Source organism: Buteo buteo, chromosome 4 (genome assembly GCF_964188355.1).
Source record: "Buteo buteo chromosome 4, bButBut1.hap1.1, whole genome shotgun sequence".
Lineage (NCBI taxonomy): Eukaryota > Metazoa > Chordata > Aves > Accipitriformes > Accipitridae > Buteo > Buteo buteo.
In genome coordinates, this window is record NC_134174.1 from 66,481,139 (window position 1) to 66,507,475 (window position 26,337).

General features: G+C 36.6%; 1 protein-coding gene across 1 annotated transcript; it reads right to left on the reverse strand.

Annotated features, from left to right (window-relative positions):
• Positions 1 to 60: 60 nt before the first annotated feature.
• DHX32 (DEAH-box helicase 32 (putative)) lies at positions 61 to 26,323 on the reverse strand. The gene is made up of 11 exons (XM_075026600.1): positions 26,054 to 26,323; positions 23,057 to 23,250; positions 21,227 to 21,599; positions 18,270 to 18,515; positions 15,912 to 16,011; positions 15,636 to 15,794; positions 5,726 to 5,917; positions 3,885 to 4,034; positions 2,597 to 2,787; positions 1,546 to 1,727; positions 61 to 253 (listed from the first exon to the last, which is right to left on the reverse strand). The coding sequence occupies exons 1-11, from the start codon at positions 26,321 to 26,323 to the stop codon at positions 61 to 63; spliced, it is 2,250 nt and encodes a 749-aa protein (XP_074882701.1).
• Positions 26,324 to 26,337: the final 14 nt, after the last annotated feature.

Here is a 26,337-nt window from a genome sequence, read left to right on the forward strand (position 1 = left end):
GTATATTGCATATACTGCTTTTATTTGTATTTGTCCAATATATGATAGTTCAGTCTAAAATCACTGAATAATACATCTTTGTTCAGTGGGACTTTGGGGAAATTTTTCATTTTCTTTGTTGTCATTGTTAGTTTTCTGTTCCTCCTTCATGGTTGAAACAGGTGACAGGTGATTGATCACTTCCTGCAGAATATCCTTACTTTCACTAGGAGGGAGATTGCTAAAATAATACTGAGGTACCAGCTCCACGAATCTGGTGAGGAAAGAAGACAAAACATTATTATTATTCTTTTTAATTGAATTTTGAAATGTTTGAGTAGCTATTTCCAGGCTTGTACAACAGACATCAGCAACATGCTGATGCATAAAGCTACAAAGTTGGTATTTCAACTCAAAACCAAAACTCTGCAAGATGTAGTAGTAGTTTGTGCTTTCAGTAGACTTGCACTTAATGTACTCAGTCTACACTTCAGGTGATTGTCGTTCAGTTCTCAATGCTGCAGATCACATGAAATAGTAATTTTTCTGGATTTGAACTTATTTTGGGTTCAATAAAATTATGAAAAAGCCTTTCTTATAAACATTGGAAATAGAAAAGATAGGACAGTGAAATGTATATTCTCGTTGTAAAGAGATTTTTGCAGAAGGAAGACTGTAGTCTTTTCTTGAATCCATAAACAGTTGATATGGGATGATTTAGCTGGCTGGGTACATAAAACATGTCGAGAAAAAGATTTGCTGGAAAATAGCTTTTCAGGGAACAAAGAAATTTCCAGCTAGATTAATCTATGAGTACATTGCTGTGTTAACTCTTCCTTGATTTTTTTTCATTTATATTGTACTTTGTAAGAAACTTTTGCAACTTGTAAGGTGTTTTTTCAATGGAAGAATTGATTACAGTTGCAGCAGCAGACATTGAGACTTACTTCATTACCTGAACAGATCAGCACGCATAAGGAAATAAAAAAGGCTGACTTAAATGGTGTTTTCGTTTGCATGAAAAGAATAGTAAGGGTGGGAGATCACAGTTCTTCCCTTTTTTAATAGTTCTGAGCTCTAATGCAGTGAGTGTTTTGAACGAAAATGAAGACATCAAGCAAAGCTACACACAGTGACAGAACAATACTGGCAACAAAGAAATAAAATTTATCCCATATATACTCACTAGTGAATATAAAAAGTATGAAAAGCAACAATTTCTTCACCTTTCCAGTGATGCCAACTCCTCTTGTTGCTTGACTAGGTATGAAAATTGTCCTCTTCTCTTATGCCTATTTTACTGATTTTTTTTTTTTTTTTTTTTTTTTTTTTTTAACCCACATCCGTACCTAGAGTGAATCAGTTATGCTCGGAATGTTTTCTCAACAGAACCAGACGATAGCTATTTTTATGGCAGAGATGAAGGAAAAGGAGATGACTGGCGTTGACTTCTCCAAGCATTGCTCTCAATATACACACACATCCTTATCCTGTTTGTGACTTAAGTTAACTTGCTTTTGTGATAGAGGTATGAGTGAAGAAACAGTTTCATCATTGTTAACTTACAGATCGGGTGATATCTCGGAGACGACTCTGATGGAATTGTCTTCTGATATACTAAACTCGTGGAATAAAACCCACTCAGGAATCCTTCTGGTGTTATAATAAGATGAGAAAGGATGAAGCTGGGCCACTTGTCTGTGTGTTAACATTAAGTAGTTACCTGAGCCATCTACATCACGAGCAATCTAATAAAAAAAAATGCAAGGAGTTATCCATTACTTAATTGAATGTATGAGATGCATAGATCAGTGTTTGCCTATTATATTAAACCCAGGAATTAAACTTGTATTCAGATACTTTCAACTGGAGAGCCTAAACCTCTTCCCAAATTTCTGTGGGAAAGCTAGGGACTGGATACTATGAAATGAGGCTTAGGGTTAAAGAAAATGTTGATCAGTATATTTGAAAGGGAACTGTCTGCAACAAATGAGGGCACACTTACACAATAAGTATCTGAACTTGGCTTTGAAGGGTCTGTGTGAAAACAGACGTATTAAAGAATTGTAAGACTTTAAAATACTACTTGAAGTAGTGTAGTTTGGAGGAGTCGTTCTTGTATTTAGGCGGAGCATAGTGATGTGAAGGAAAGCATGTTTTTGAGTGGGAATATATTAAATCTTTCTTGTTCATGTTTACAACTACAGTTAGAGTACCTCATTTGGTTGAGATGAAGAAAACTGTATATTATGTATATCTAAACATACTCAACAAGTCGATTCTCTGTTTCCAGGGTATTTTCGCAAAAACATCTTCAAAAAGGCAATAACGTCTGAGAGAATATTACAAGTTAAAGAATTTTTTGAGGTAAAAGAGTTTTGTGAGTGAAAGGCATATTGACAGTTTTCCTCTTGCAGGGAAGTGTGTGGACTTCATGCTGTGATAGCTAAACCCCAGACAGAAGATTGGCATCGGCAAAAGTGTTTGTTACACTTGGGAAAAATGGCTTTTATCCTTTCTGATGATCGAGAGATTTCACTACCTAACTTAAGTTCTCTGAAAACATTCTATATAACTTAACAATGCAGTAAGATGAAACCACAGTATTTTTCCTTACGTGCATAAAGTAACCAGATAAGAGAGATTTCTTAATGCTTAGTATATTTTCTTTTGATCCAAAGTCCGGTTCTGAAATGGGAAGTTCAATACGCTTCATAATCTCTACTAGTTCGGCTCTGATAATTTCTGCCATCCTCAGTGCGGAACAGCTTAGAAAATAATCGCGACACCATTTCTCATTACTGTAGTCTGTGGAGGAAAAAACAGTATTTTGGCTTAAAGCAGTCTTACTGATAGGTACTATCCACAGAAATACTGCACTATAAAATGCTCTTTGACTGGCGCAATAGATTAAAAACATTTTGAAGCGACTAGCTATGTCAGAGCTGTCCAAAATTCTGATAACAAGAGCCATGTGGGCAGCTTAGGCTCATTGATATTGCTCGTAAAGTAAGTGGGCAATACTTGATATCCTTACTTGGTTTTATAGAATTTTAGCTATATCTTTCTGCATAAAAATATTCAAAATCCCTTATTTGGTCTGTAAAAAGTAATAGATTCAAATGGAATGAGTAGAAACTCTATTTTCAGGCTTTCTGGATTCAGGCCAGGATATGGAACTGAAATCACATCTGTAATGCTGGTGATGATCCTGCATGCCGGTGAAGGACAGCTTCTCTTGGACTTCTCTTCAGCATTCAGCATGACTGAACATGAAATAATCCTACTGTTCTGTCCTAAGTTTTTAGTTAGTATATGCAAATTTAGCACTCCAAGTACTGGACTCAGGCTAAATGAACCTGAGCAAGATGTTTGAGCACAGGAAAATGCTGTGAAGAGCTGCTGTCTGCTGTGCAGTCCCCCTGGCTTTTATTTGCTTTCCTGTAAATGTGCACTTCACTACTTTCAATTTTTTCCCTTAAACTTTCCTTTTAGTTGACAGCTGTCAGAAAAAACACCAGAATTGTTAGGCTGCTGGGGGAATCAAGTCCCTCCTCAACTTTGTCACTTCACATCTTAAACATTGATTATGTGCTCTTACAGGAGGAACCATCATTCTGTTTTTGTACAGTATCACTTAAAATGACAATTGTAATAGTGCTTACGTATCCTTGTTGGATGAGGTATGCTGCCCTAGGTCATTTCCAATTAGTTAGTAAACTAAAACTAATACTCATTTGCAATGTCTACTATTTTGGGTTTCTCCCTGCAAATTAGTAATTCTAGAAGGAATCACTCAAAAAGGGTTTATTAATTAATGCTAACAATGACCATTCAGATTTTTGTTTTGTGTTTTCAAAATTGGTTACAGTGTGCTTCATTTTTTCTGGTATGGGTACACTTACATTGGCTTGCAGAGTTTGCGCTGGCTTCCTTGAAGGCGTTGAAGACATTGATAAGGGTGAAGTGATCTCCTGCAGGGTGTGAGAATTTTCGCCAGCAAGTAAGAGCAATCTCTTCTGTTCCAGGAGGTGCGTGTAAGAAGCAATTCGGAGCTTAGAAAAAAATCAAGCCAGTGGTTATTAAGATACGCAGGTGCGTGCACAGATAGTAACTCCACTGGTATTTTTGTTTTTTTCCTTTCTCGGTTCCCTTTAATCTTCAGTGTTGGATTGCTGCTGAAGAACTGAATCTATTGCATTCACTAAGGTTTTTTTTATGTGGATGTTCTTTCAATCTTGTTTAGTTAATTTGTGCTGCAAACACAAAAGAAGGTGAGCAGCTTTCTCCTAGACTGGTGCCAAAAATGCTTCATAATGGCATGTTCCAGTTTATCCAGAATCCAAGCATATGGTTTCTTTAATATTGAAAGAAACTAAATCTATGGATGTAATGCCTTTACTTGCTCCTGTATGTTGAAATTTGTGCCTTCCAGTGCTTTTTACTTCTGTTGTGGTACTGTGCTACATAATTGTGTCTTTTGAGATGGTTGAGCTTTTCAAAAACTAAAGTGTGCCTATGCTCAATCGTTTACATTTATTGTATGTACTTAAAAATTTTATCACAATTTTAGGCCCACTATTAAAAATCAAGCCAGTTTAGGCATAAAACCAAGTTGTTCTATAAGGAAAACAACTAATTCAGCATGGTATCCTGTGTGTTCATGTCCTTGCTGTCTAAGACTCCTCACCAATTTCTGGGCCTAAGATGTGCTCTGCCCAGAGGGAACAATAATGCCATGCTAAAACATTCTCTATAGGCAAGGTTAAGCTGTGGCTGTTGAGCAGTAGATAGCTCTCAAGCATTGGTTCTGTACTAGAGTTATGCAGTAAAATCAGTAGCATAGTGCTATATGGTTAGGAGGCTGCTGTGGAGAGAAGCAAGAGAGCTAAATATTGCTGGAGCCACCATCACTGTAACACTGAGACCCGAAGGGATGTAAGTCTAGCCCTGTCCTGCACTGTCTGGTAGGATCCTGAGAAGTCATCATCATTATTTGCTGTTTGAACTTCTGGAGTCACCCTCCTCTCAATTATCCTAAAATCTTTGATTTTGTACATCTTTGATGTATTAAGATTTCAATAGCAGCTTTCACAGAATGAAAAAGTTTTAAATCTCTGGGGTTTATGCGTTGGTTTGAAAGTTCTATCGCATCATATGAAAGCAGTTCTATAGTTAACAACCTTCTAATATAAATGTTCCAGTCCAGACTTCATGTGTCCAGTCTTTGGGGCCAGCTGGTTTGTCTCACAGTGCCATGTAGGAGCAAAGCGATCCATCAGGACAGAATGGTATGGATACTTAAGGTTATATTAGTTTTATAAAATATTTGAAGTGGAGAAACAAGATCACAAAGTAATTCTTTGTAGGTCAACAGTTCAATATTGTTTATAATTAGAGTTTCTCCTAATTTGCTGCTCCAGTCTGTAACAAATGTACATGAGTGTGAGATAAGAATGTTCATTTTGAAGGGATGTCCTGTGTATGCTTTCTGACAAAAGGTTGGAAGCTAATGGGGCAGCTGAAGCATGGAAATGGAGCGCTACTTATGGATTCATTACTTGTGTTTCATTGCATGCTTGAAGTCAAGACTTAAACAGCCAAAGTTATTAATTTACTTGAAATAAGCAGGATGTGAATAACAAAAGTTTGCCTTTGGGTTGCCCTTGTGAATAGGACTTTGAAAGAGTCTATGTGGATTTGGCAGGTGGCACAAGCCATGCAGTAAGACATTATTTACAAGTACCTGTTACCATGGCCGCGATGGTTAGCATTTCATCAACACACTCAAATTCACACGAAGCCAGGATTGACTTTGATAGTTGTGGATCCAGGGGAAATTCTGACATAATAATTCCAAATTCAGAAAGGTTTCCATCATTATCCAGGGCTGCTAGATAATCGAGATCTTCCAAAGCCTGCATCAGGCTTTCGGGAGCTAATAAAAAGGAAAGATAATTCAAATTCTTGAGAATGGCTACATATAAATGAATGTCTGAATTCTCATTATAGTATTTCAGTTGTATATTTCCTGTATGAAAATAATGGAAGTCAGCTTCTATTATTTCACAATGAGTAAGAAGAAAAAGTAATAAATGAGACGAACGGAAGGCTGAGAACGTTCTAGAGGAAGAAAATAAGGGCTAACAATTATAGGGCTGCAAATAACTTTGTTGATTTTTTTTGTGTCAGAACAGTTTTTGTCAAAAGTCCAGACACAGTGCTGAATAGTGTATTGCACCCAGCCTATGTAAAAAACTCCTTCCACTATTGGTAGTCTTCAGGTATTTTTTTTTGTGTACGTTCATTTTAGAGAGGGGTGGTCACATTTGAGGGGTGCTGAGAGATACACAAACATCTACAGAAGTTGTAGATGTTTTACCATTCTTGCAGGTATTTGGAGTTCTCTTGGTTGCCTTTTTTTTTTTTTTTTTTTTAAAGCTATTATTATTTTTTTACACAGTTTCTCATGATGTCAGAAGAAAAATGGGAACATAGTAAAAGAAAATGTCTCCCTAGCAGTTGGCTGTACTTTCTCACTGCCCAAAATTAAATGTTCAATTTTCCCTTATTGTAGGTTATAACTTCCTTACAACCTCCATAGTTAGAAGTGCGAACAGTGAGGCAGAAAAAATGATGAGTGAATATAGGAAAATAATCAGGTAGGCTGAGAAACTGATTTGGGAAAAAAGTAGGAAATAAGTGAATTTGGACCACACAGAGAGTAGGGAGCATGAATACGAGATGGACTGAAGAGAGGCAAACATGAAGGATATAACGAGTTAGGGTTTAGCATTTAAGATGGGCGTCTGAACAGTGAAAGCAGAGGAGAACAAAGACTGAAGTGATGGAGTTTGTATCTTAGAAGTTAGGTAAATGCAAGTGGAGGCCTGCCAGGAGTGTTTGGTAGGAAGGTTTGCTTTGCATATGTTGAACACCAAGCTTTCAGGCTAAAGTGGTCCATGCGCTTTTTCTGAAGACTGCTAGAGTATCAACAATTAATTCAGTTAATTGTTCAATTAATTCAGTTTTGATCAATGGCATATTAAGCTTATTCTATGAGGAGTACCTGCACAAGTCATAGGTCTGTCTTCCTCTTTCATGAATGAGGGTGAATGAAATCAACAACCCACAAGATTTGAAGATACAGGAGAAGTGGCTTATCCCCATGGACACAAACACACCTTTCATCAGTTATCATTACATCTTATCAGTTATTTCTTGATACACCAAAAGATGGCATTTGTAGTAGCTCTTCTGAAGCTCTCAGCTGGGTGGGAGTAAATAACAAAGGAGTTTGACAAAGACTCTCCTTTCTCATTAAGTATCATGCTGCATTTCTCCTTTACCTTTTTTTGTTTCCACTATTTTTCTCTTGCTTTTCTGCATCTGAGGCAATGGAAGACAGAATCAGCTTGTGTATACCCTAACCCTTTTACTATTATTGACTGTTTTTTTTCTTTTGATAGATGGTGCCAGAAGAATCTGAAGCGTTATTCTAACTTTTTTTCAGATTTTGAAAAAGTTAGTCTAAGTGTTTTCTCAGTGACATTTTGTTCTGATGAATGAATGGTGTAAGGAATTCAGACCCTCACAGTTGCAGTGATAAGAAAACATGTCTGAAAGGACAGGATTAAGCAAATCGGTACCTAAAATGAGAACTCGAGCAGGTCTATAGGAAATCTGCTGTTGATGCAAGTAGGTCCCTTTGGCAAAACAAGCATAGAAGAGCTTTATGTGCAACCACGGTGGCTACAGTCCTGCGGCTAGAGAGAGTGAACCTGAAAGCTGAGTGGAAGTTGTCAAGCCTACATTCTCCAAAAAGTAGTTGCTACAGCATGAAGGACATTGGTGGAAATTTGGGAACTCTTGAAGTGTGAAGGCTATTTCGTCCCAGCCCTTTTCAAAGGTAGTTTTCTATTTGAGGTCTTATTGTAATGGTGAATATCTTTTATGAGTGCCAGTTCATTTAAATTCATAACTGCTCTCCTATCACTGCAGCAACTTTCTCCTTATTCCAGTTTAAGGGACTGTTTGATATTTTCTCTCTGTTTTATGGATAACAAGTTAAATTCTAGTCCCATTGAAGTTGGTGGCAAAAATTCCACTACAGCAGGACTTGGCCTTGTCCCCAGCCGAGCATACCCAGCACTGGGAAATTAATGACTGCACCAGCAATTTTTCAGGCTTCTGTGGGCTGCTGTCACATTGCATATTAATGTCAAAAAAATCTCTAAATAAAAAAACCAAAATACAACCGCAGCTACCCACACAGGCAGGTTGTGTATTTGTTCTTTTATCTCCATTAGTAGATGCCTAGAAATAGTTTCTTGCTTGAATTCAGTATGAACGGGAACCTGTTTTGGCAGGCTACTTCTTCATCATGAAGATTAAAAGAAAAAGCAAGCCTGTAAGGAGCTGGTACATCATGTTTAGCCATAACGCTGCACTTCAGGTGCCTTGCCTTCCTGCAGGAAAATCTTGAGTTTGGGTTTTTACTTCATTAGCAGTGAACTGCTAGTTTATTGCCATCACTGTAATTAACTAGTTATAATAAGGTAAAGAAAAAGGTAAAATGGGAAGCAAGCAAGCACCTTTTGTTTTAAAACTTTTCTTTTACTAATGTTTGAAGGGAAAAAATAGTTTATTAATTCCCCTTATGTGAGCTTTTACAGAACTTTTCCAGCCTGTGAATCTGTTAGTGTTGTGACTTCACTTAATTTTAAAACACTTACTATTAGTTTTTAGAGAAATTCTCTCATGAGTCTGTAAATTCCTGTTTAAACTGTGGACCTGTTTCATTTCAGTATTAGAGTTCGTATCTCTGCCTGTACAACATGAGGGGTTTCTGTCTAGAGAGAACATTTCTTATCAGACATATGAGGTTTAATGGGATAAAAGATGAGCCCTTGCAATAGCTAAAGCATCTGAGAAGAAAATACTTAGGAAGTTTAAAGAAATGAAAAGTAACAGCTGATGAAGAATAAGCGTCAGTGGCAGTAAATAGGTTATCGGTGACTGAAAATACAGGGAGAGTAAAATGGTCATTCAGACATATAGTAATTACTAGGAAATCATGGAAAGCTAATTTCCAGAAATCAACAAAGTAGTTTGTGCTAGAACCTACAAAATATATGGTTATATGGCAGCCATTTTCAATTCCCTGGTAGCATCAGTAATTTGCATTTTTATGCCCTAGAGTTAGTTGCCTTGAGATTTATAAGCACAAATTACTTCCCTATTTTGCTATGAGTGTTACAAAAAGAAAAAAAAAAAGAAAATGAAGACTCCTGGAGTTTTATTGTGCTAGAAAAGACAAGATAGTAAAGGTAGATTACAGCAGGTGAAGGAACAATTAAAAAAAAAAAAGAAAAACAGAATAGGGCTTTCAGGTATGGGTCTGCATTTTGAGGCACAAACTCAATAAAAAGCCATTGTAAGAAGAGCAAACTCTCATTTGAGAGTTCTTTATGGTATGGTTCCTTTTTAAATAAAAACTATGATAAAACAAAAGTAGTGTAAGCGTTTAGATATGGAAAGCTCTTTTTAAGGAACAGAAATCTGCATTGTCTTACAATGATTTCTAGCAAGAGTCATTATTTTTAGGGCTGCTTGCCAACGCCAACCACTGCTGCCATCGAGGCAAACCACAAGGCTTTGTGACTTGACTGCTGCTTTCACAGGAGCAAAGTTAAAAAGAAGCTCTCAAGATGTGTCCTGTATTTTCAGCAAGAAACTGTCACATCCCTGGAATTTTAAAAGGTATTTCTTTATCTGATATTTTCTTTCCTGTGCCTGTGTTCTTTGGCTACATAAGACTGGGTTGCTCTGGACTTGTTTCAGGAAATCTGGCCATTTTTCTATAAATACAGATCCTACTCTTGATCATACTTAGGCTTAGTAAAGCAAATACTTAACTAAATGTTATTGTTAGCACTGAAATCGTTTCTCTGAGAGTTTCAGGCTAACTTAAAGTGATATTCGTTGTTTCAGAGTTTTTTTGTCACTTTGACATGAACAGAGTAAGTTATGTTTCTAAAGGTAGCTGCACCTTTATTCTTTTCAGTATCACATCTGACATGGATGAAATTGAAGTGCTTAAGGTGTGATAAAATAAATACAAAAGTATTATTCTTGTTGTGTAAGGAAGCAAGTGATTTAGTGATTTGCCCAAGGTTCTGTAAGAAGTGAATGATAGAGATAGGAATGAAACGTAAATTTCATGATTTTTAATATCCATTTAACTGCTGTATCATGCTTATCTAGAGGATCTACAGGTCCTGTGTTCTGGTTTCCTACTCTGTGAAAATGTTGAGTATGTAAAATACTTTTTCCTTGACAGATCTTTTCTTTCCACGGAAATAACTGTTATAAAGTTAGAGCTGACATGAATTTCAGGTGAAGGGATGTTGTCTTTAAGGAGCTGATTCACTGCCTGGCAAACCACAAGTTTTTCCAGCTTCTGTTAGGCTTAACGGCATGAAGAACTGCCAAAGTAATTACTGCAGGGAGAACAGTTCTGGGGAATGGCGTTTTCTGTTACTGTTTTTTAACATTGCTCCTTGGATAGCAAACTGAAGATATGGAGAAATCTAGTGCCAAGTTTTCTTCAAATTATGCAAAAATTTTTCTTCTGCAAGGACAAGCTTCTGTGTGCAGGTTTCATCTTGATTCTCTTTTTTCCCCCCTGTAGCTTCTGAGGTAGGATTTTTTGAGTCTGTCATGCTCTGAAGTCACCAATTCCGTAACTATTATTTTGAAATTAGAGTTATAGTTGATGATTAAAAATTACTTTTCCAAACTCATACCTTACGATCTTTCCATTCCCCCTTATGTTGTGTCTTCACTCCTCCAAGCTGGCTGGTAATGGTCCCTACTGTGCTTTTCTGCTAGCAGGGACAGCCAGAACAGAGGCTGACCTGCATTTTCTTAACACAAATATACTGAGTAATATCCACACACCAGGGATAGCACTGACTGTTTAGTGAAGTTGGTTTTCTATCTGCTTTGTGTCATCCTCAAAGCATGTACGTGACTGTGCAACATGTATATCCACAAAGAGTATAATTTAAAGAATATTCTATAATGTCATAAAAAATATTTTGAATCACTTTGGTTTCTTTTGTTACTCTCTGGTAAGTGGCATGAGAGTAGTCCGGCTTTAACCTACTAATGAGGGCTACCCCTTCTCATTTTTGGGATGCCCTTTGTGATACCAGCTCCCTATTCTAAACAATTGTCTACATTGTGTGGTATGTGCTCAGTTATTGGGCTATACATACTGCAGTGACTGTCATTCCTGATGCCTCTTATCCCATAGATAGGGGACTGCTGCTAAGCATCAGGTTGTCCAGTCCATACTTTGATTCCAGTGTGTGTTTGCTGTCTGGTCCTTACCTCCTCCAATTCCTTTTATGCTTTTCCACTGATTTGTGCAGTGAAGACTGAGGTATGTGGCCATGTCTATGCTATCAGAAAGCTTTTCATTAAGAGATATATAATACTATTTAGTTGATGAAATGCAGAAATTAAGACATCAAAGAATCAACAAGTGAACTTAAGATAAGGAATCTGCCATGAAGTGACCTCTGTTGAGCAGACTTTACATGGTGCATTGAGTTTCTGTCTTTAACAGTCTGTTTCTAATGAAAAGATACACAAATTTTGTTTCTGAAACAATTTGAAATTATATGCATTTATACAACTCTTGTTGTTGTGGATATTCTAGAAATATATTCTCAGTGGGGTTATAATAATAGCATAGCACTCAAAAGTCATGGTATCCATGACCATCAACAAATATTTTAATCTGAAAATTGTTCATGGTAATTCTGCATGAATGCAGCATATGCAAACTGCTTTCACCTTGATTTCTTATGGAAATTTTACATGGCTTCATCTTTATACTGATTTGCATACTTTAAATAAGGATTTTCCCGTGATTTACAAAAATACATAATGCTGCTGCAATCTATGGGAAAGGAGTTCTTTTGTCCCATTATATAACACAGTAAAGATCTAGCTGATTAACTGATAAAAATGTAAACACATCCCTATGATAGTGGCACAGGAATTCAAATAATGCACTTCAGAGCTGCAGTGCCAAATACATTTTCATATGGCTCATGAATTCTAAAAAGGGTAACAAGTCCACTGCATTTGCTCATCTCGATTATAGTGTGAATTAAATGCAGCAGCTGTAAGCCTGACATGTTTGTTGCTTTCACAATGCAGTAATGAGTCAGAGTTAATCCAGGCTTTTATTTTTCCTCAAAGAGCAGCAGAAAAAAACCTTATGCACATTGTTGTTGAGCAGAAATAAAATGTTTTACTGATGTAATTTTTGTTTCTTTACTTATCTGTTATATGTTCTCTACTTCATGTACAGGGAATGGACTGTGAAGTACTTCTCTTTGAATTCTTGCTATGAATTTTGGTGTACTTTTGATTTGTTTGTTCAGTAGTTCATGTCCATACGTTACTCTGTCATCTCAGTGAAAACATTATTTTGTTTAGGAAAAATTCACCTTGGGTTAAAAGAACCCAAAGGCTCCATCTGTTTCAATTGCAAAGAAAACTTGAGAATGTTAGCTGAACAGAAATGGTGGATAGGAAAGCCTGTGGCATGTGTGGCACATGGGCGATGCTGCAATGTGTTTACTTGCTTTACTCAAAGGGAAATCATGTCCAAGGAGGTGAAGAGACACGGAATAGCCAAGCCCAGGACAAACTGTGCTGGGCAGAAATAGAAAGGCTGTTTGTGTTTTTAGCATCTGTATGATTTGGCCAGGTCAAATGAGAGCATATAGAAATACTGCCATGTCTGTTTGTTTGCTTGTTTGTGGGAGGTTTTTTTGGTCCAGTTGATCTTGTGGCATGTTTGGTCGAGGGTGGGCAAATTGACTTTGTATGCATTGGCAGTAGATGTGAATAAGAACTGATATGCCCAGGAGTTTTCTTAGGGTCAGAAAAGCCACACTGCTTGTTTTGTGAGCTTTGTTGCTCATCTTTTTCACTTAGGTCTGTATACTGTCTTGGAGAGTCCTCCTCCTCCTCCTCAGCCTTTTTTATCACTTCAGGTTACAGAAGGCTTATGCAACTAAACCAACTGCAGCAAAGATAATGAAACCTTCTTGGGAAGCTAAAATCTCTTGCTCAAGAAAGGATGCTTTACATCTCTGATAGCTCTTCTCTTTGCCTACTCTGCAACACTCTCCTGCAGTACATAATCCAGAAGGGTGTAACATCTATTTGACCTTAGTGAATAGCAATGAAAAAGCTTCAGGGCTACCCTTTAACTGGATACCAAAGGTATTTGGAACTGGGCAGCAAGGACTCCATGGTGTGACTTTACATTCGGTCTCTACTTCTGCTGGAGAAGGTCGTGCTTCTTTAGCCACTGGAGACCTGTGTGGCATTGAGTGTGTACGGCAGGTTGGGGCTATCTCAGCACAGAATGAGAAAACTTGGGCTTTCACAGGCTAAGATCATTGACCCAAAGCTCTTGGGAGGGCCCAAAAGAAGGTTTTATGTGCTTGAAAGCTTGACATATTTTGAGTTCTGTAAGTTGGTCTAATACAATAACTAACTCCCCTTACAAATTTGCTTCCTTCAGTATTTCTGTTTCTTTCAGACCAACCAGATACTTCAAACTGTCTGTATTCCGATACTGTGAGCTTTATAGTCATCTCTGGAGAATTGTGGTAGGGATATAACTTAAGTATTAGTAGGGAAGAGGTTTGTTGCCCAGTCAGAAGTTGGAAAAAGAAAGCTCCAAGGCAAAAAAAGCCAATGTGTGATCTATCCTAGGATAAAGGAAGCGTTGTACTAGACAATTAAAGCAATGTTTCAAATGTTTAATTGTGTGGGGCCTTAAGACAGGAAGGAGACGAGGAAATTGTGCAGACTTTCTCATCTCCTTTCAGTGGACCCCCTACAGTGTTTGTGGGATTTTTTCTTTGTTCAAAGAGTTTGTCTAACATTCCTCACGCTGTTTCAGTAATTCCTCAAACTTTTCAATACCTTGACCTTGCGCTTTTGATCTAGTTAGCAAAAACTTTTTCATATTTGATGCCAATCCAAGTAAAGCTGATGCATTCATCAAATGCCTTTACAATTTTGTACACATCAGCAAGATGCTTTCTTCAGCTGCATTATCTCAAAAATACAGACAAAACTTAGAATTCCTACATCTGTGAATTCCTTAAATGCCTCTAGCGTTTCGTTCTCTCTGAATACCAACTGTCTCCATTGTGCCTTTAAATCATAGAATCACAGAATGGTTTGGGTAGGAAGGGGCCTTAAAGATCACCTAGTTCCAGCCCCCCTGCCGTGGGCAGGGACACCTTCCACTAGACCAGGTTGCTCAAAGCCCCATCCAGCCTGGCCTTGAACACTGCCAGGGATGGGACAGCCACAACCTCTCTCCAGTAAAAGCAACAATACATTTTAGAATTTTATTTTTTTTCTTTTGGTAAAATACTGCCTAAATTTGAGTGGAAGCCAACTGTATTCCATAACCATCTTCCATTAAGGTTTCCTAGATTCGACACAAGAGGTGACACTCATAGGGCCAAAATACTCTAATTCTCATCAGTCTTGAATGAATTACCGCTCAGATTGGCAATGCTTTTTTCACATTTCTTTTACGCATGTTTCTGCTAAACAGGCAGTCAAGGGAAAAGTAGAATAAATTCTACTTAAAAATTCCACTTACAATCTATCACAACATGCAACAGTGGAAGTTAAACTCTTTATTACTGATTAATTACAGTGCACAACAGGTAGAAGACAAGTGATTGTTCTAATTTTGTGTATGTGCATGAGGAAAGGGAGGATAATATAGGAATTCTTCCTATTTGCACTGGAAAATTATAATAAATGAAGCTAGCAGTAGGTCACATGATCCCCAAACCAGTGAAATCAGTACTATTTCCCTCAGTTTAATTGGCTTCAAATCAATAGCAGAATTTGCAGTGGTACTTGGGTTTTGTGGTAGGTCAGAACAAAGGAGAATATAATTCTATAGAAAAAGCCCTAAACTATGAAGTCAGAAAAATAAAAAAAAAAGCAACCCCTTTCTTCACACTTTTACTTCAAAATTCAGAGTATTCCCTGTCTAGTATTGAAAGTTTATTTGGCTTTATTTTATAAATAATATTGTCCTTAAGTAACGGCTTATTGTAAATTTGAGGTGGGAGATGCTGGAGGATAAGAAGAAAGCTGATTTCCTCCAAATATATCTCCTAGGTAACAACAGTAGTTTATTTGGGTTGTAAACTTTTGATTAAAGGAATATGTTTTATTAGATATGTGTACAATGCCTTGTACGATGGGGGACAGATTTTCTTTGTGGGTTCCAGGAAAATAATATGAAACCTAGATAAGAAGATATTTGGAATATTGATTTTTTCATTCCAATTCCATTCAGATACTTTATGGCCTTTTTCAGAGCAAACAGTTCATACACGTTACCATTTTTCTAAGTGCAACTATTGCATTGTGCATGGTTCTAGCAGATAAGTGGTAAAAGCAGTAGCAATATTGTTACAAGTACTTCAATAAAAAACAGTACTGTGAATAACAGGACAAAATTAATCTTTAAATAACTGCAAAAATAATAATAAAAATATGGAAAATTGGTGCATCATCATTACCTGGCCTGCTTATGAAGTCACAGTGTCTGAACCCTGCTATATCCATCCTCTTCAGAAAGAGAACCATGCTAGTTAGGTTAGATTCCTGTATTTTAGCTGGTAGATGTGATTTCATTTCTTTGTATGTAAATTCTTCAGGATACAAGCAGAAGAGTTTTCCTGGAAGAGATTTCAGGAAAATTACTTTTTTTTTTTTTTTTTTTTTTTTTGCATTGCCACATTGATTCTATTAATACTTTGAGCTAATGGATTTAAATTTTGAGCTAATAATTCTACCTGATGAAGACATGCCCAGAATTTGTTTATGCATCTCTGCTTGACTTTTGCTGATAGGCTGCGTTATAACAGAGTCTGCTCTGATTCTAGGATTGTACACCTTTAAATGAAAGAGATATTAAGCATCAGATAAGTGAAGACTACAAAAATATTAATGGTCTGTATTGAATTTTTGTCTAGGTCATTTTACAGAAAGTGTAGTAACATTTTCATTTCTTTTTATACTACATATTTCACCAGCTTGGAAATGAGAGCAGTCAGCACTTTGATAAATTGACAGACACTTAAGTTTTGCAATAACTCTGTAAGTATACTCTAAGATAAATGTCTTTTTTCTGAAGAAATGTACCTTACTAAAGCACAAAATGTATACCTATGGTATAATCGAGAAAAGCATCAAAAAAGATTATTTATTTCTTCCAATGACAGAATCCCAACATTGTCTGATAGCATTTTATTCCATAACTCCAGATTGTTGTCTTAATATTGAAATCTGTCACTTCAGTACAGGAGACAAGGACTGTAACAAAGGTGTACAATGCCCTATTTTATTTTTTTCTTAATTGTACTTTATTTTGATTAAACTGAGGAGCCAATTCACTCACTATTCTGACCACCAGATGATGTCCCTAAGCTTCTGTAGTATATGGCAAGACATAAAACATCTGGATAAGGCAACTTTCTAATCATGTTATCTGAATCAACTTTGTCTACTTTAAGAAGGGCTTTAATAAAAAAGATAAAATGAGCTTCAGTGCAGAGGACAAATTTCTTTTCCTCTGGGTAAATTTATTATATATCCCAACTGCAAGACTTATGCAGGATTTTTTTCTGCACAAAATTTTGCCTGTTCCCTCTATGTTCTATTGACTTTTAGCCGTGTGGACTGAATGTGAATTTGAATTGCTGAGGCATCAATATTAGAGGACTAAACTTTAGCTGTTAGAACAAAATAGTTGAATTAAAGGGTAAAAATTGCATAACCAATAGAGGTGATTTGATGGCCATCAGGACTGTGTTGAAACTGATTTGTTCCCATTGCTTCATATTTCTGCTTCACAGAAGTCTGGAAGCACTGAATTTTACTTTGGGCTTCAGATTACTGTGGAATTGAGATTAATTTCCGTCATCCAAGACAACTGTAGTTCCAGAAATAAGTTGTTATGCATGGCCTAATTGAAAACTGCTTTTAGGCTTTTGTTAGTTTCACACAAAAGTATAACAATTTTATTTTTTTTCCTTGACTTGAGGATGAGTTAGTTTAAAACTCCCATATGAGAACCTTTTAAAAATGATAGTGTTAGACATAGTTTTTTGCAAATGAAAGGTAGTGGCAGTTCCCAAGCTTTTGCCTGAACTACTTTCAAGGCTAATCAGGGTTAATGATCCCTGGTCCAAAATTTCAGGAACACTTAACTTTGATTTTGGTGATTCCATTCTGGATTGTATAAAGAAACTGTATTATATTGTTTCTTTTGCCTATTCCTGCAATATTTATTTTGACTAGCAAAACACGTAGGACCATTACAAAGCCTGTAGTAGTGCAGCTTTCCAATTCATGTAATGACTTGTTCCTACATAGTCATTCATTCTTTAGGACATCAGATTTGTATAAATGAAAAAAACAAAAGATACGTGTTTGCAGCTGCACTAGTCCTTCCCAGGATAGGGTGGAAAACAAGAACTGAGGACATACATAGAATGAAATGTAAAAGGTCAAGATTAATTTGATAAATCGCAGCATTTTGAGGTACTTAGATGGAAGCATGTATCCGGAAGGAGCACAAGCAGCTTTAAAAAGGAGTGGTTCCCTGTGTGAGCATCCTGTGGCGTTATATGATCTGTGGCACTACACTGATTACAAAGTTGTTAAACAAGGGATGAGGTTAATCTACTAAACCAGGTAATCTGCCAATAGGTAGCCAAGAACTGATTGTATTTTGCTTTATCTATAAGATACTGAAGAGATAATTATGACTGATAGGCCCAAACTAAAGTGAGATATAGTTTGCAAGTGAAATGTCAATTGTTTCGTGCCCAAATGAATGGCAGTTTCAGCTGGGAGTGTTAATCTGGCTTTAGAAACTTGAAGACTTCTTTTCTGACTGAATTTAGGAAGTAATTGTGTTTTCTTGCTTGGTTTTCACATCAGATGTCCATGAAAGGTATTTAAATTTTGTTAATTTGAATGTTAAAAATATTATAGAATCTGACTTATGAAAGAATATAAAAATACTTGATCCTTTAGAAACCATTTGCATCAATCTATTAGCTGCACATTTCCCTTTACCCCACCCTGAAAAAAATCTTATGCATAGTTCATTTTTTGGCATACTGATTCTGGTTAACTTTACTAACCTTTCTTCTTTCAACACCAACATCAATGACAAAGGTTACTTTTTTAATCCAAATCAAAGATTCTCCAAAGCTTGTGGTGAGTAGCACTTTTCTTCTGTATTTTTTGCAGCATTTCTGTTTGTCTTGATTTGGTTTGGGAATTAGGTCTTGTCTTGTGGGGTATAAAGGAACTGGGATGAGTTCTCCAAGGTCAGGATTTAAATTAGACTGTTCCTGTCTGATCATTTGGTAAGCTTTTTCAATTTCCTGTAATCAGGAGAAAGATATATATTTTTTTTCCCCTCCCTCTCAAATATGTAAAACAAATATCAATATTTAATTTTAAAGCAACTTTTTTACTTTAAAATGAATTTTAACTATGTATCAAAGTATAACAACATTTAAATCTTACATGATTAATAATTAAAGGCAAACAAAAGGGAACAGAACTATGTATGAGAATTTACTGACTGTATCCGCTAACTATAGACCAGGGAAAAGCTGGGCTGTTTTTTGAAATGTCTTCTTCTCTTCTGCAATTTTCAAAATAGTCTTTTCTGGCTTTAATCATATCCAAACCAACCTCCAGGGGAAGACAGTTGTCCAAAAATATAGTGTAGGAATAGCAAGGCTGAGAAATTACAAAAAGGTCACTAAATTTTATGTATATAGGACATGTAAGATGCATCCACATCAGTGATTTAGTGCCAGAGAGTTTGGTGCAAATTTGTCGTGTGTGTAGGGCTGGTAATGCTGTAGCAGGTACTCAGGTACCCCACTGCTGCGCCCAGAATGTTTTCTCTTTTGCTGGAACCAAAGTTATGCATGTGGGGTGCCCTGAGTGGCAGTGTCCTCTGGGAGATAGCGCACTATATGTGCACGGCGCACCCCGGGGCTGGCAACGGGGTGACCTGCACTGCTGGCCAAGGTGCCACGTGCACGGATGCTCCTGGAGTCAGAACAGATCACAGCAAATCACTGCTCCAACCTTCTCCAATCCCTACTGTCCCCATCACTGGAAGGGCTAAAATGGCAGAGCCCCTCTTTGGGGCACTTTGGAAACTACCATTATGTTCTTAGTCCAACTACAATACATAAAAAGATAAAAGTATGCAGAAACCTCCCTACTTTACCTTAATTGTTGTATTTAAGAACATATAAGTATTGTGAAGATTTTTTGTTTGGGGGGGGAGGGTGTCTCTCCTAATGATTAATAAACTCTATGAAGGCTTAATAAAGTCAGTAAAATGTCCCTAAGCTGTGTTAATGGAACATCACCTTTAAAACAGTCCACAAATTCAGGGGTCGAATATAAATCGTAAAAGGTTTTGTTGTTGTTGTTGTTTTAGTCTTTTTTTAAAATATAAAATCATTTGTGTTGTCAACGATTTTTTTTTAAAGGCATACAAAAATCATTCATAGACTTGTTCAGTTTGAAAGGGATTTTTTTTTCAAAAGCATTTTTATTAGCAAACACTTTTCAAAATTGAGAAACCAGATTGAGTTTCTATTTGAGAATGTCACTACATTCATAGTAGTTATAGGTTGAAAGTATTCTATAAAAACTCTTATGAAGATACGACAGTGGCATCTAATAGCAAGGCCGGCACCAAGACAACTCATAAACCTTAATGTTCTTAGTTTATTCATATTTTTGTTCAGCCTAAAAGACAGTTGAGTGCTAGGGAACAGTGAGCCATTAGCAATATGAAACTTTAAATCACAGTTAAGCAAGAATGCACGGGATGTGAACTGTGTGGTAACAGTTCATAGTGAGTGTTTTGTTCATCATGAGAGGGACAACTAAGTAATCTCTTCTTGGCAAGAAAGAAATTATTATTTTAGTATTGTGTGAGATTTGCCCATCAAATATTTTTTAGCAGAAATAAGACTTTATTCCCAGTCCTTCGAAATGGAAAGACTATGTGTTTTGTCTCTTTTCATTACTTATTGTAAATATGGGAAATGATACAGAGAATTCATTAATTCATCATTCGTAAAGCATGTGTCTCTAAAGTTTACAACTGATAATTAGCATTAGTGAAAGTGTTACATGACCATCCCTTTTTACAGTGAAAAGCAATTCTACATGGGTAGTTTATGGCAATTTATCTTTGCTTGTGAAAAGTCATTATCTCCTGAAGCTACTAACGTGAACTTGTTGCACTAAAGCAGATTTAATGATACAAAGTGGAAGGTTGAAGATCACTATCAGGAAATAAATAATAATAATTTATAAGAATTTCAAGTCTTGGAATGTTTATTTGATGGGCAGATTGCTTTGACAGTTATAAAGTACTGTGAAATTTTTTGGAGTAGGACCTGATCGTGCAATCCTGGCAGCAGTGGATTTAGGGCATCACTGCTGTCTTCAGGGATTCAGAGATGCCACTATTTAAAATAGCCAAGCCCATGCAAATTCCTGCATTATCTGTAGCACCTCCGGATTGACATGTGCCTCCTGCTGTTGTGTATACAAATGGTTAGGAAGTTTGCAGCCATAAAGGAGAATGCAAATGGAAGAACCTTTTAGGCAGGTTTAAGGCAAAAACATTCATGTGAAGTAGGACATTTATGCAAACTGGACATCTGTCCGTTCTTGCAAAACAGGGATAACACAAAGTGTGGTGTGCCCAATGCCAGAATAGGTTGTGATGTATTATCTCCCTACATCTATGGCCCTTGTCCCCATGTGCCGCCTTTGCTACTTTTTGCATCACACAGAAGGATGATGGCCTTTCTTTAAGCCTACAGACGATCTGATAGTTCCTTGTATTGGTTTATGCTGTATATATATTTAATATAGTGTTATGTATACCATAACTTCTTTGTAGAAAAAAACCTGAAATGATAAAAACTGTTGGCAGTGTCTGGTGTCTTAGATACTGGCAACAAGATATTTATAAGTCATATAAAAACACAGATGTAAATTGTTTCTTGATTAAAATCAGAAATATTGGAATCAGTTAATAACTTACTTGTTCACATGCCAGAAAGATCACAATGTCACCCTTCTCTTTTGCATGGTGTATCTCAAAGAGCAGTCTTAGTGCAGACAGAAAGTGGTCTTTCTGAATGCTGCAAGAGTATACAACCTCTGCGTGGTGTTTGTTTTCCACTCTTATGAAGGGGATGCTGCCATAATAATTCTGCAGTTTGCTGGACATATGAGGCGCAGTGAGTATTACCAGCCTCAGTTCTGGTCTTGATATCAAGACATCTTTAAGAAGGCCAATTAATGCATCTGTTGCAACAGTTCTTTCATGCACATCATCCAAGATGATAACGCCATAATAGTTCAGAAGAGGTGTAGACATCATTTCCCTTTGTAGCATATCATCTGTACAGTATCTGCAACATACAAACAGAAAACTCTACAAAGTTTCTTGAAATATTCAGATTTGATTGTAAGAAATTAATTCAGGGTCTTGGGGGCAGCTTGGTTCTTTCTGTTCTAACAAGAAAGATTTGATAAGAACAGAGGGTCTATTTTGTAGCCAGTATCACAGTCTCAACTATGTGTTTAAATCCTTCTTTAAGTAGCTAGAAACTCAATGTAATTCAATGACACTAAGTGGCACTATGGTTGAAAGGATGCTCTAGGCAAAAGAAGAAATACATCTGCCCTAAAATCATAACTTATATGGCCTTTCATCTTCCAAACTACCCAAGCATATTGCATGCCATAACCAATTCTCAAGCTAGGAACTAATACTTTTAGATGAGGAAAAGAAGGTGTACATGAGCACTTGAGGCAGTGCCAAAACCAAGGTGAGAGATTAATTCATACCGTAAAGTCGTCCTCACTTTTATCCCTATTATTCCTGCTACTGAAAGTTTTTTTAAATGATATTTTTTTGCTGTGTTGCTCAGCAGGACTTGAATTCTTGAACCAAGTTTCGATGTGGGAGAGGGTAGGATTCATCTCCCTTTCACATCACGAGCAGCTGCAGGAAGATGTGCTGCAGGATGAAGCTTACAGAGTTCTCCGTGAAAGAGAAAGGACACACAAAAGGAAGAGTGGTTGAACTTGATTTTCAGAAGTGGTGAGTAGAGTATCCTCTTCTCCACTGGAAATCAGTGACTGGGAAAAAGGCTTATGATCTAGATGTTATAGTTTGTGCCTGCCATATTAAGGAACCAGAGAAAATAACTCTTCCAACTTTCAGAGAGGCTCAAAATCTGAATCCCTGTGTTGCTGCTGTCACCTGCCTATATTTAATACTTTAAGTGCATTTCTTATCTCTTAAAAATCCTCCTAAACGCTTTTTTCTCTTGTTACTGAATATACTGTTTTCTAGCCGTGATTTTTGATTGCTTTTAAATTCCAGCTTTACTTTGTGATGGATTATCCCATGTTCTCTTATGGTAATGAACACTCCTGTACTGGAAAACAGAGAAAGAAAAAGTGGAATGATATGGAGGTTACTGAGGCGCTTAATGAAGTTTTGCACAGACGGTAACCTTGCCCACTTAAATCTCTACTACAATTTAGCACAGAATACCTCCTTCAAGCCTTTTACAGTTTATTGATCAATCACAAAATCTCCAGTATCTGCCTTTTAAAATATTATACACAAATTCATAAAGCAGATTTGGGCTTTTTTGTTTTCATACTGTATGCAAAAATCTTTTGCAACTATAGCAATGTTTCCCCCTGGTTGTTAGGTTATCTGTCCTGACCACATTAGTGGAGTGGTGCAATGAAGAGCTAGGGACTGGAGTGCTGTCAGCTGCAAACTTTTGCACTTGCAAAGAACTATAGGCTACATATTAGTTTGAAGGCATTGAAAACCAAACACACAAACCTGAGGATAGTGTCTGTTGTACAGCAGCTTTCAAATGGGACAAAATAGCCCACTTCATGGCCAATGTTGACATCCATTTCATCAGCTACACGCAGTGCCAGCCACACTGCTGTCTGCTTGTGGACCTGGGTGCATACGACTACGCCATGTTGATAGCGGACAGAAAGGCAATACTCAGCACACCACTGAGGAATCTAAGTAAATAAGAAAACAGACATATTTGGTATTTAACACACTTAGCAGAGACTGTAATGCAAAAGAAGTAGACAGTGTGGAAGAACTAAATCAACCTGAGCACCCGTCTCTTATCGTCTGCCTGACTACTGATGGGTGAGCTGCACCTAACACAGAAATTATCTGCCTTGATAAATGTCCAGACCCAGAATCTCTTAAATAGTCAAGAGTTGGAGTGACATGGGCCAGAAGGTTTACCTGGGAATTTCTCAACTGGACTTAGATTAGTTTGAATATATTGCAGAAGCGGCAGAATTGGCCTCTGGGGAGCAGGTAACACTGGCAGTATCATTCTTAAGCATCTCCTGATTGATCCAACAATGTTAGTGCAGTTGTTGTCAGGGGCTTCTCAGCTGGCTCAGTAGTAAAACTGCCCATGTTATATCATATTCAGGTGCTTGACATGAGAAACATGTCCCAGGAAAAAGAGGATTTCAAACTGACAGATGCCATAGTAAATATATGTAATTTCAGATTGATTACTCCATAAACAAATAAAAATGAAACTGAGCTGCTCCAGAAACTTATGCAGTAGCTCTCTAATTTATATATTTACGGTAGAAAAATCAACATTAGAAAATACTAATGTGTTATTGTCATGAGAAAGTAAAATTACATTATAAATATTATTTTAGTGGATGTATTAGGTTTCAAATCCTTTACTTAATCAACATATATAAACCAGGTGCATCAGCCACATATAATTTATTCCTGTATAATTATTTATGTTTCTAAAAATGTTTAAAAAACAGCCAGCAATGTGTTACATCTTATTAAATTTGTTTAAGGGCAATTGAAAAAGCTAATGTATCTTAGCATGTAGTTTATTATTATGCAAAGTTCATTTTGTATAAATTAAAGTCAATGACAAGGGCTAAAGACTTTGCACTCCAAAAAATATTCCAGGCACCAGGTAGGTGTGTATCCTTTTTATAGGAGCATAGGAATTTTCAATGAGAAGTATGATGTCTCTACTTCCATATGTGATCTCTAGCAGTGTCCAGCATGAAAGTCTCTGGCAGATATGAGATGCCCTGCAACAGTAATTATCCTACAGCTTTACCTGCAGGAAAGTTTTTGCCTGATCCCAATCATAAACAATAATGTTTTTGGCTTATAACACTTGCTTGAAAATTCTTCTCTGCTTGCTGCGGTAACAGACTTCGGTTGTTATATATTATTACAAAAGAATTTGATAGTCCTAGGGGATATTTGTGTGTTTAGAGTCAACTGACATCTTGGCTTCAGTGATGCCTTTTAATATGAGTTCTGTAAAGTAATTGCGTATTCTTGGAAAAAGCATTTGCTCTTGGCTGACGTGAGGGAAAGACCGTTACTGCTCCCTGAGAAACAGCCTTACAATCCTTCATTCCCTCAGAACTTTTTTCACCTTCTCTTATGACCTGCCTGCAAATCCACTGTATTTTTTTCCTGTTATAGCACTAATCAGAACCAAAACACACTTTCGAAGTAAGAATATGCATTGAATCCAATGCAGGCATTGCAGAGTTTACCGTTTCCACTGGGCGTTCAATGTGATGATGGGCAAAAAAAGAATAAAATGACAACTTTAGTCATTATTAAGGAGGAGGCAATAAAATTCTCCAAATGTACAAAATAGTGGCCAGCCAGATGTAGAAGGGATGATTTATTGATAAAATACTAACGCAATCTGAAATAAATCCTAAAGTATTTTACATTTAGCCATGGCCTCTCTGAAGACAGTAGAAATACACCTGTAATTTTAGTAGGGAAGGATTTTAGCTGATACATTCTGTAATACATATTAAAGTATATAGTTGATAGGTTTACAAGTTGAGATGTGGTGTTTAGCTGTACAAACAAAACAATAATTTACAGTGCACATACTGATAGATACAAGAAATTTTTATACAGAATTTTTCCAAGGTTATGTGTATATTTGGTTCTGAATTTTAAACTGTAGTAGTTAATGCACGTGGTCTTCAGTGTTCAGGAAGGGCTTGATATTTTTAAATTTAGTATTTAGTACACAAAAAGTTGTAGTTTGTGATTTTTCAGTTGTTTATGAAGCTGTGTCAGACAATCACAGTCTGAGAAGTGTTGCTGTTCAGTGCTCAATTTACCCGGAAGTCCAAAAGACATCATTAACCAAGTAAAAACATCTTGTAATGGACAAATGTAAAGTAAGTGCCACTTGTTTGTGAGTATTTGAAGAAGTTATTTAAATGTATGCTTATATACACGTATTTTAAATCTATATTTGAGTGCATGAGTCTTCTGCCACCTTCTGTATTTCGCTTTCCCTCTCTGGCCTTAACACCTCAAATTAAAATAGATGCTTGCACATCTGTTTCTACACTGAGAACTGCTAAACTCAGTAGAATTATGTGTGTGTACACTGCAGCTGAACTCTTCAGAACTGGATGTTATTGTATTGCAATACCATACAGTACTCGGCATAGCAATAGCACACTACTGACAGAAACCGGATACTAGTATAATATAAATCTCGATATTGATGTGCCTAACATAAGTAAAGGGAAACAGCAGTGAACAGTAAAAAAAATAGTAAATAGTAAATATATAGTAAATAGTAAATATAAAAATATATAGTAAATAGTAAATATAATAAATATTAAATAATAGTAAAAATAGTAAATTGCAAAAGATTTTTCTGTTTTAAAAATATGTATTATTAGTAAAATAGTAACTCTGAAAAGTGTACAACATTAAATGTTCTAAAAATAATAAAAAAACCCCAACCAGGTATGTTGTACTGACCTGGGAGCTCTTGCCAGTCTTAGCCTCTCCTGACACAATCACAATTTGATTATGGAGCAAACTTTCCATAAAAGTATATTTCTCTTTCCATACTGGAAGTTCTTCTCTTTCTTTCATAAGTTTATAATAACGGGAAGAGTAAGGCAAACCATCAAAAGGATTAAGCTCTAAATCTTCTCCGCATACTAGTATTTCCTCTTCATCACCATCGCTGCAGTCAAGTAATTCTGAAAAGCAGTGGATCTCTGGAGAAATGGTTAAAAACTCCATTTTTCTTACATATA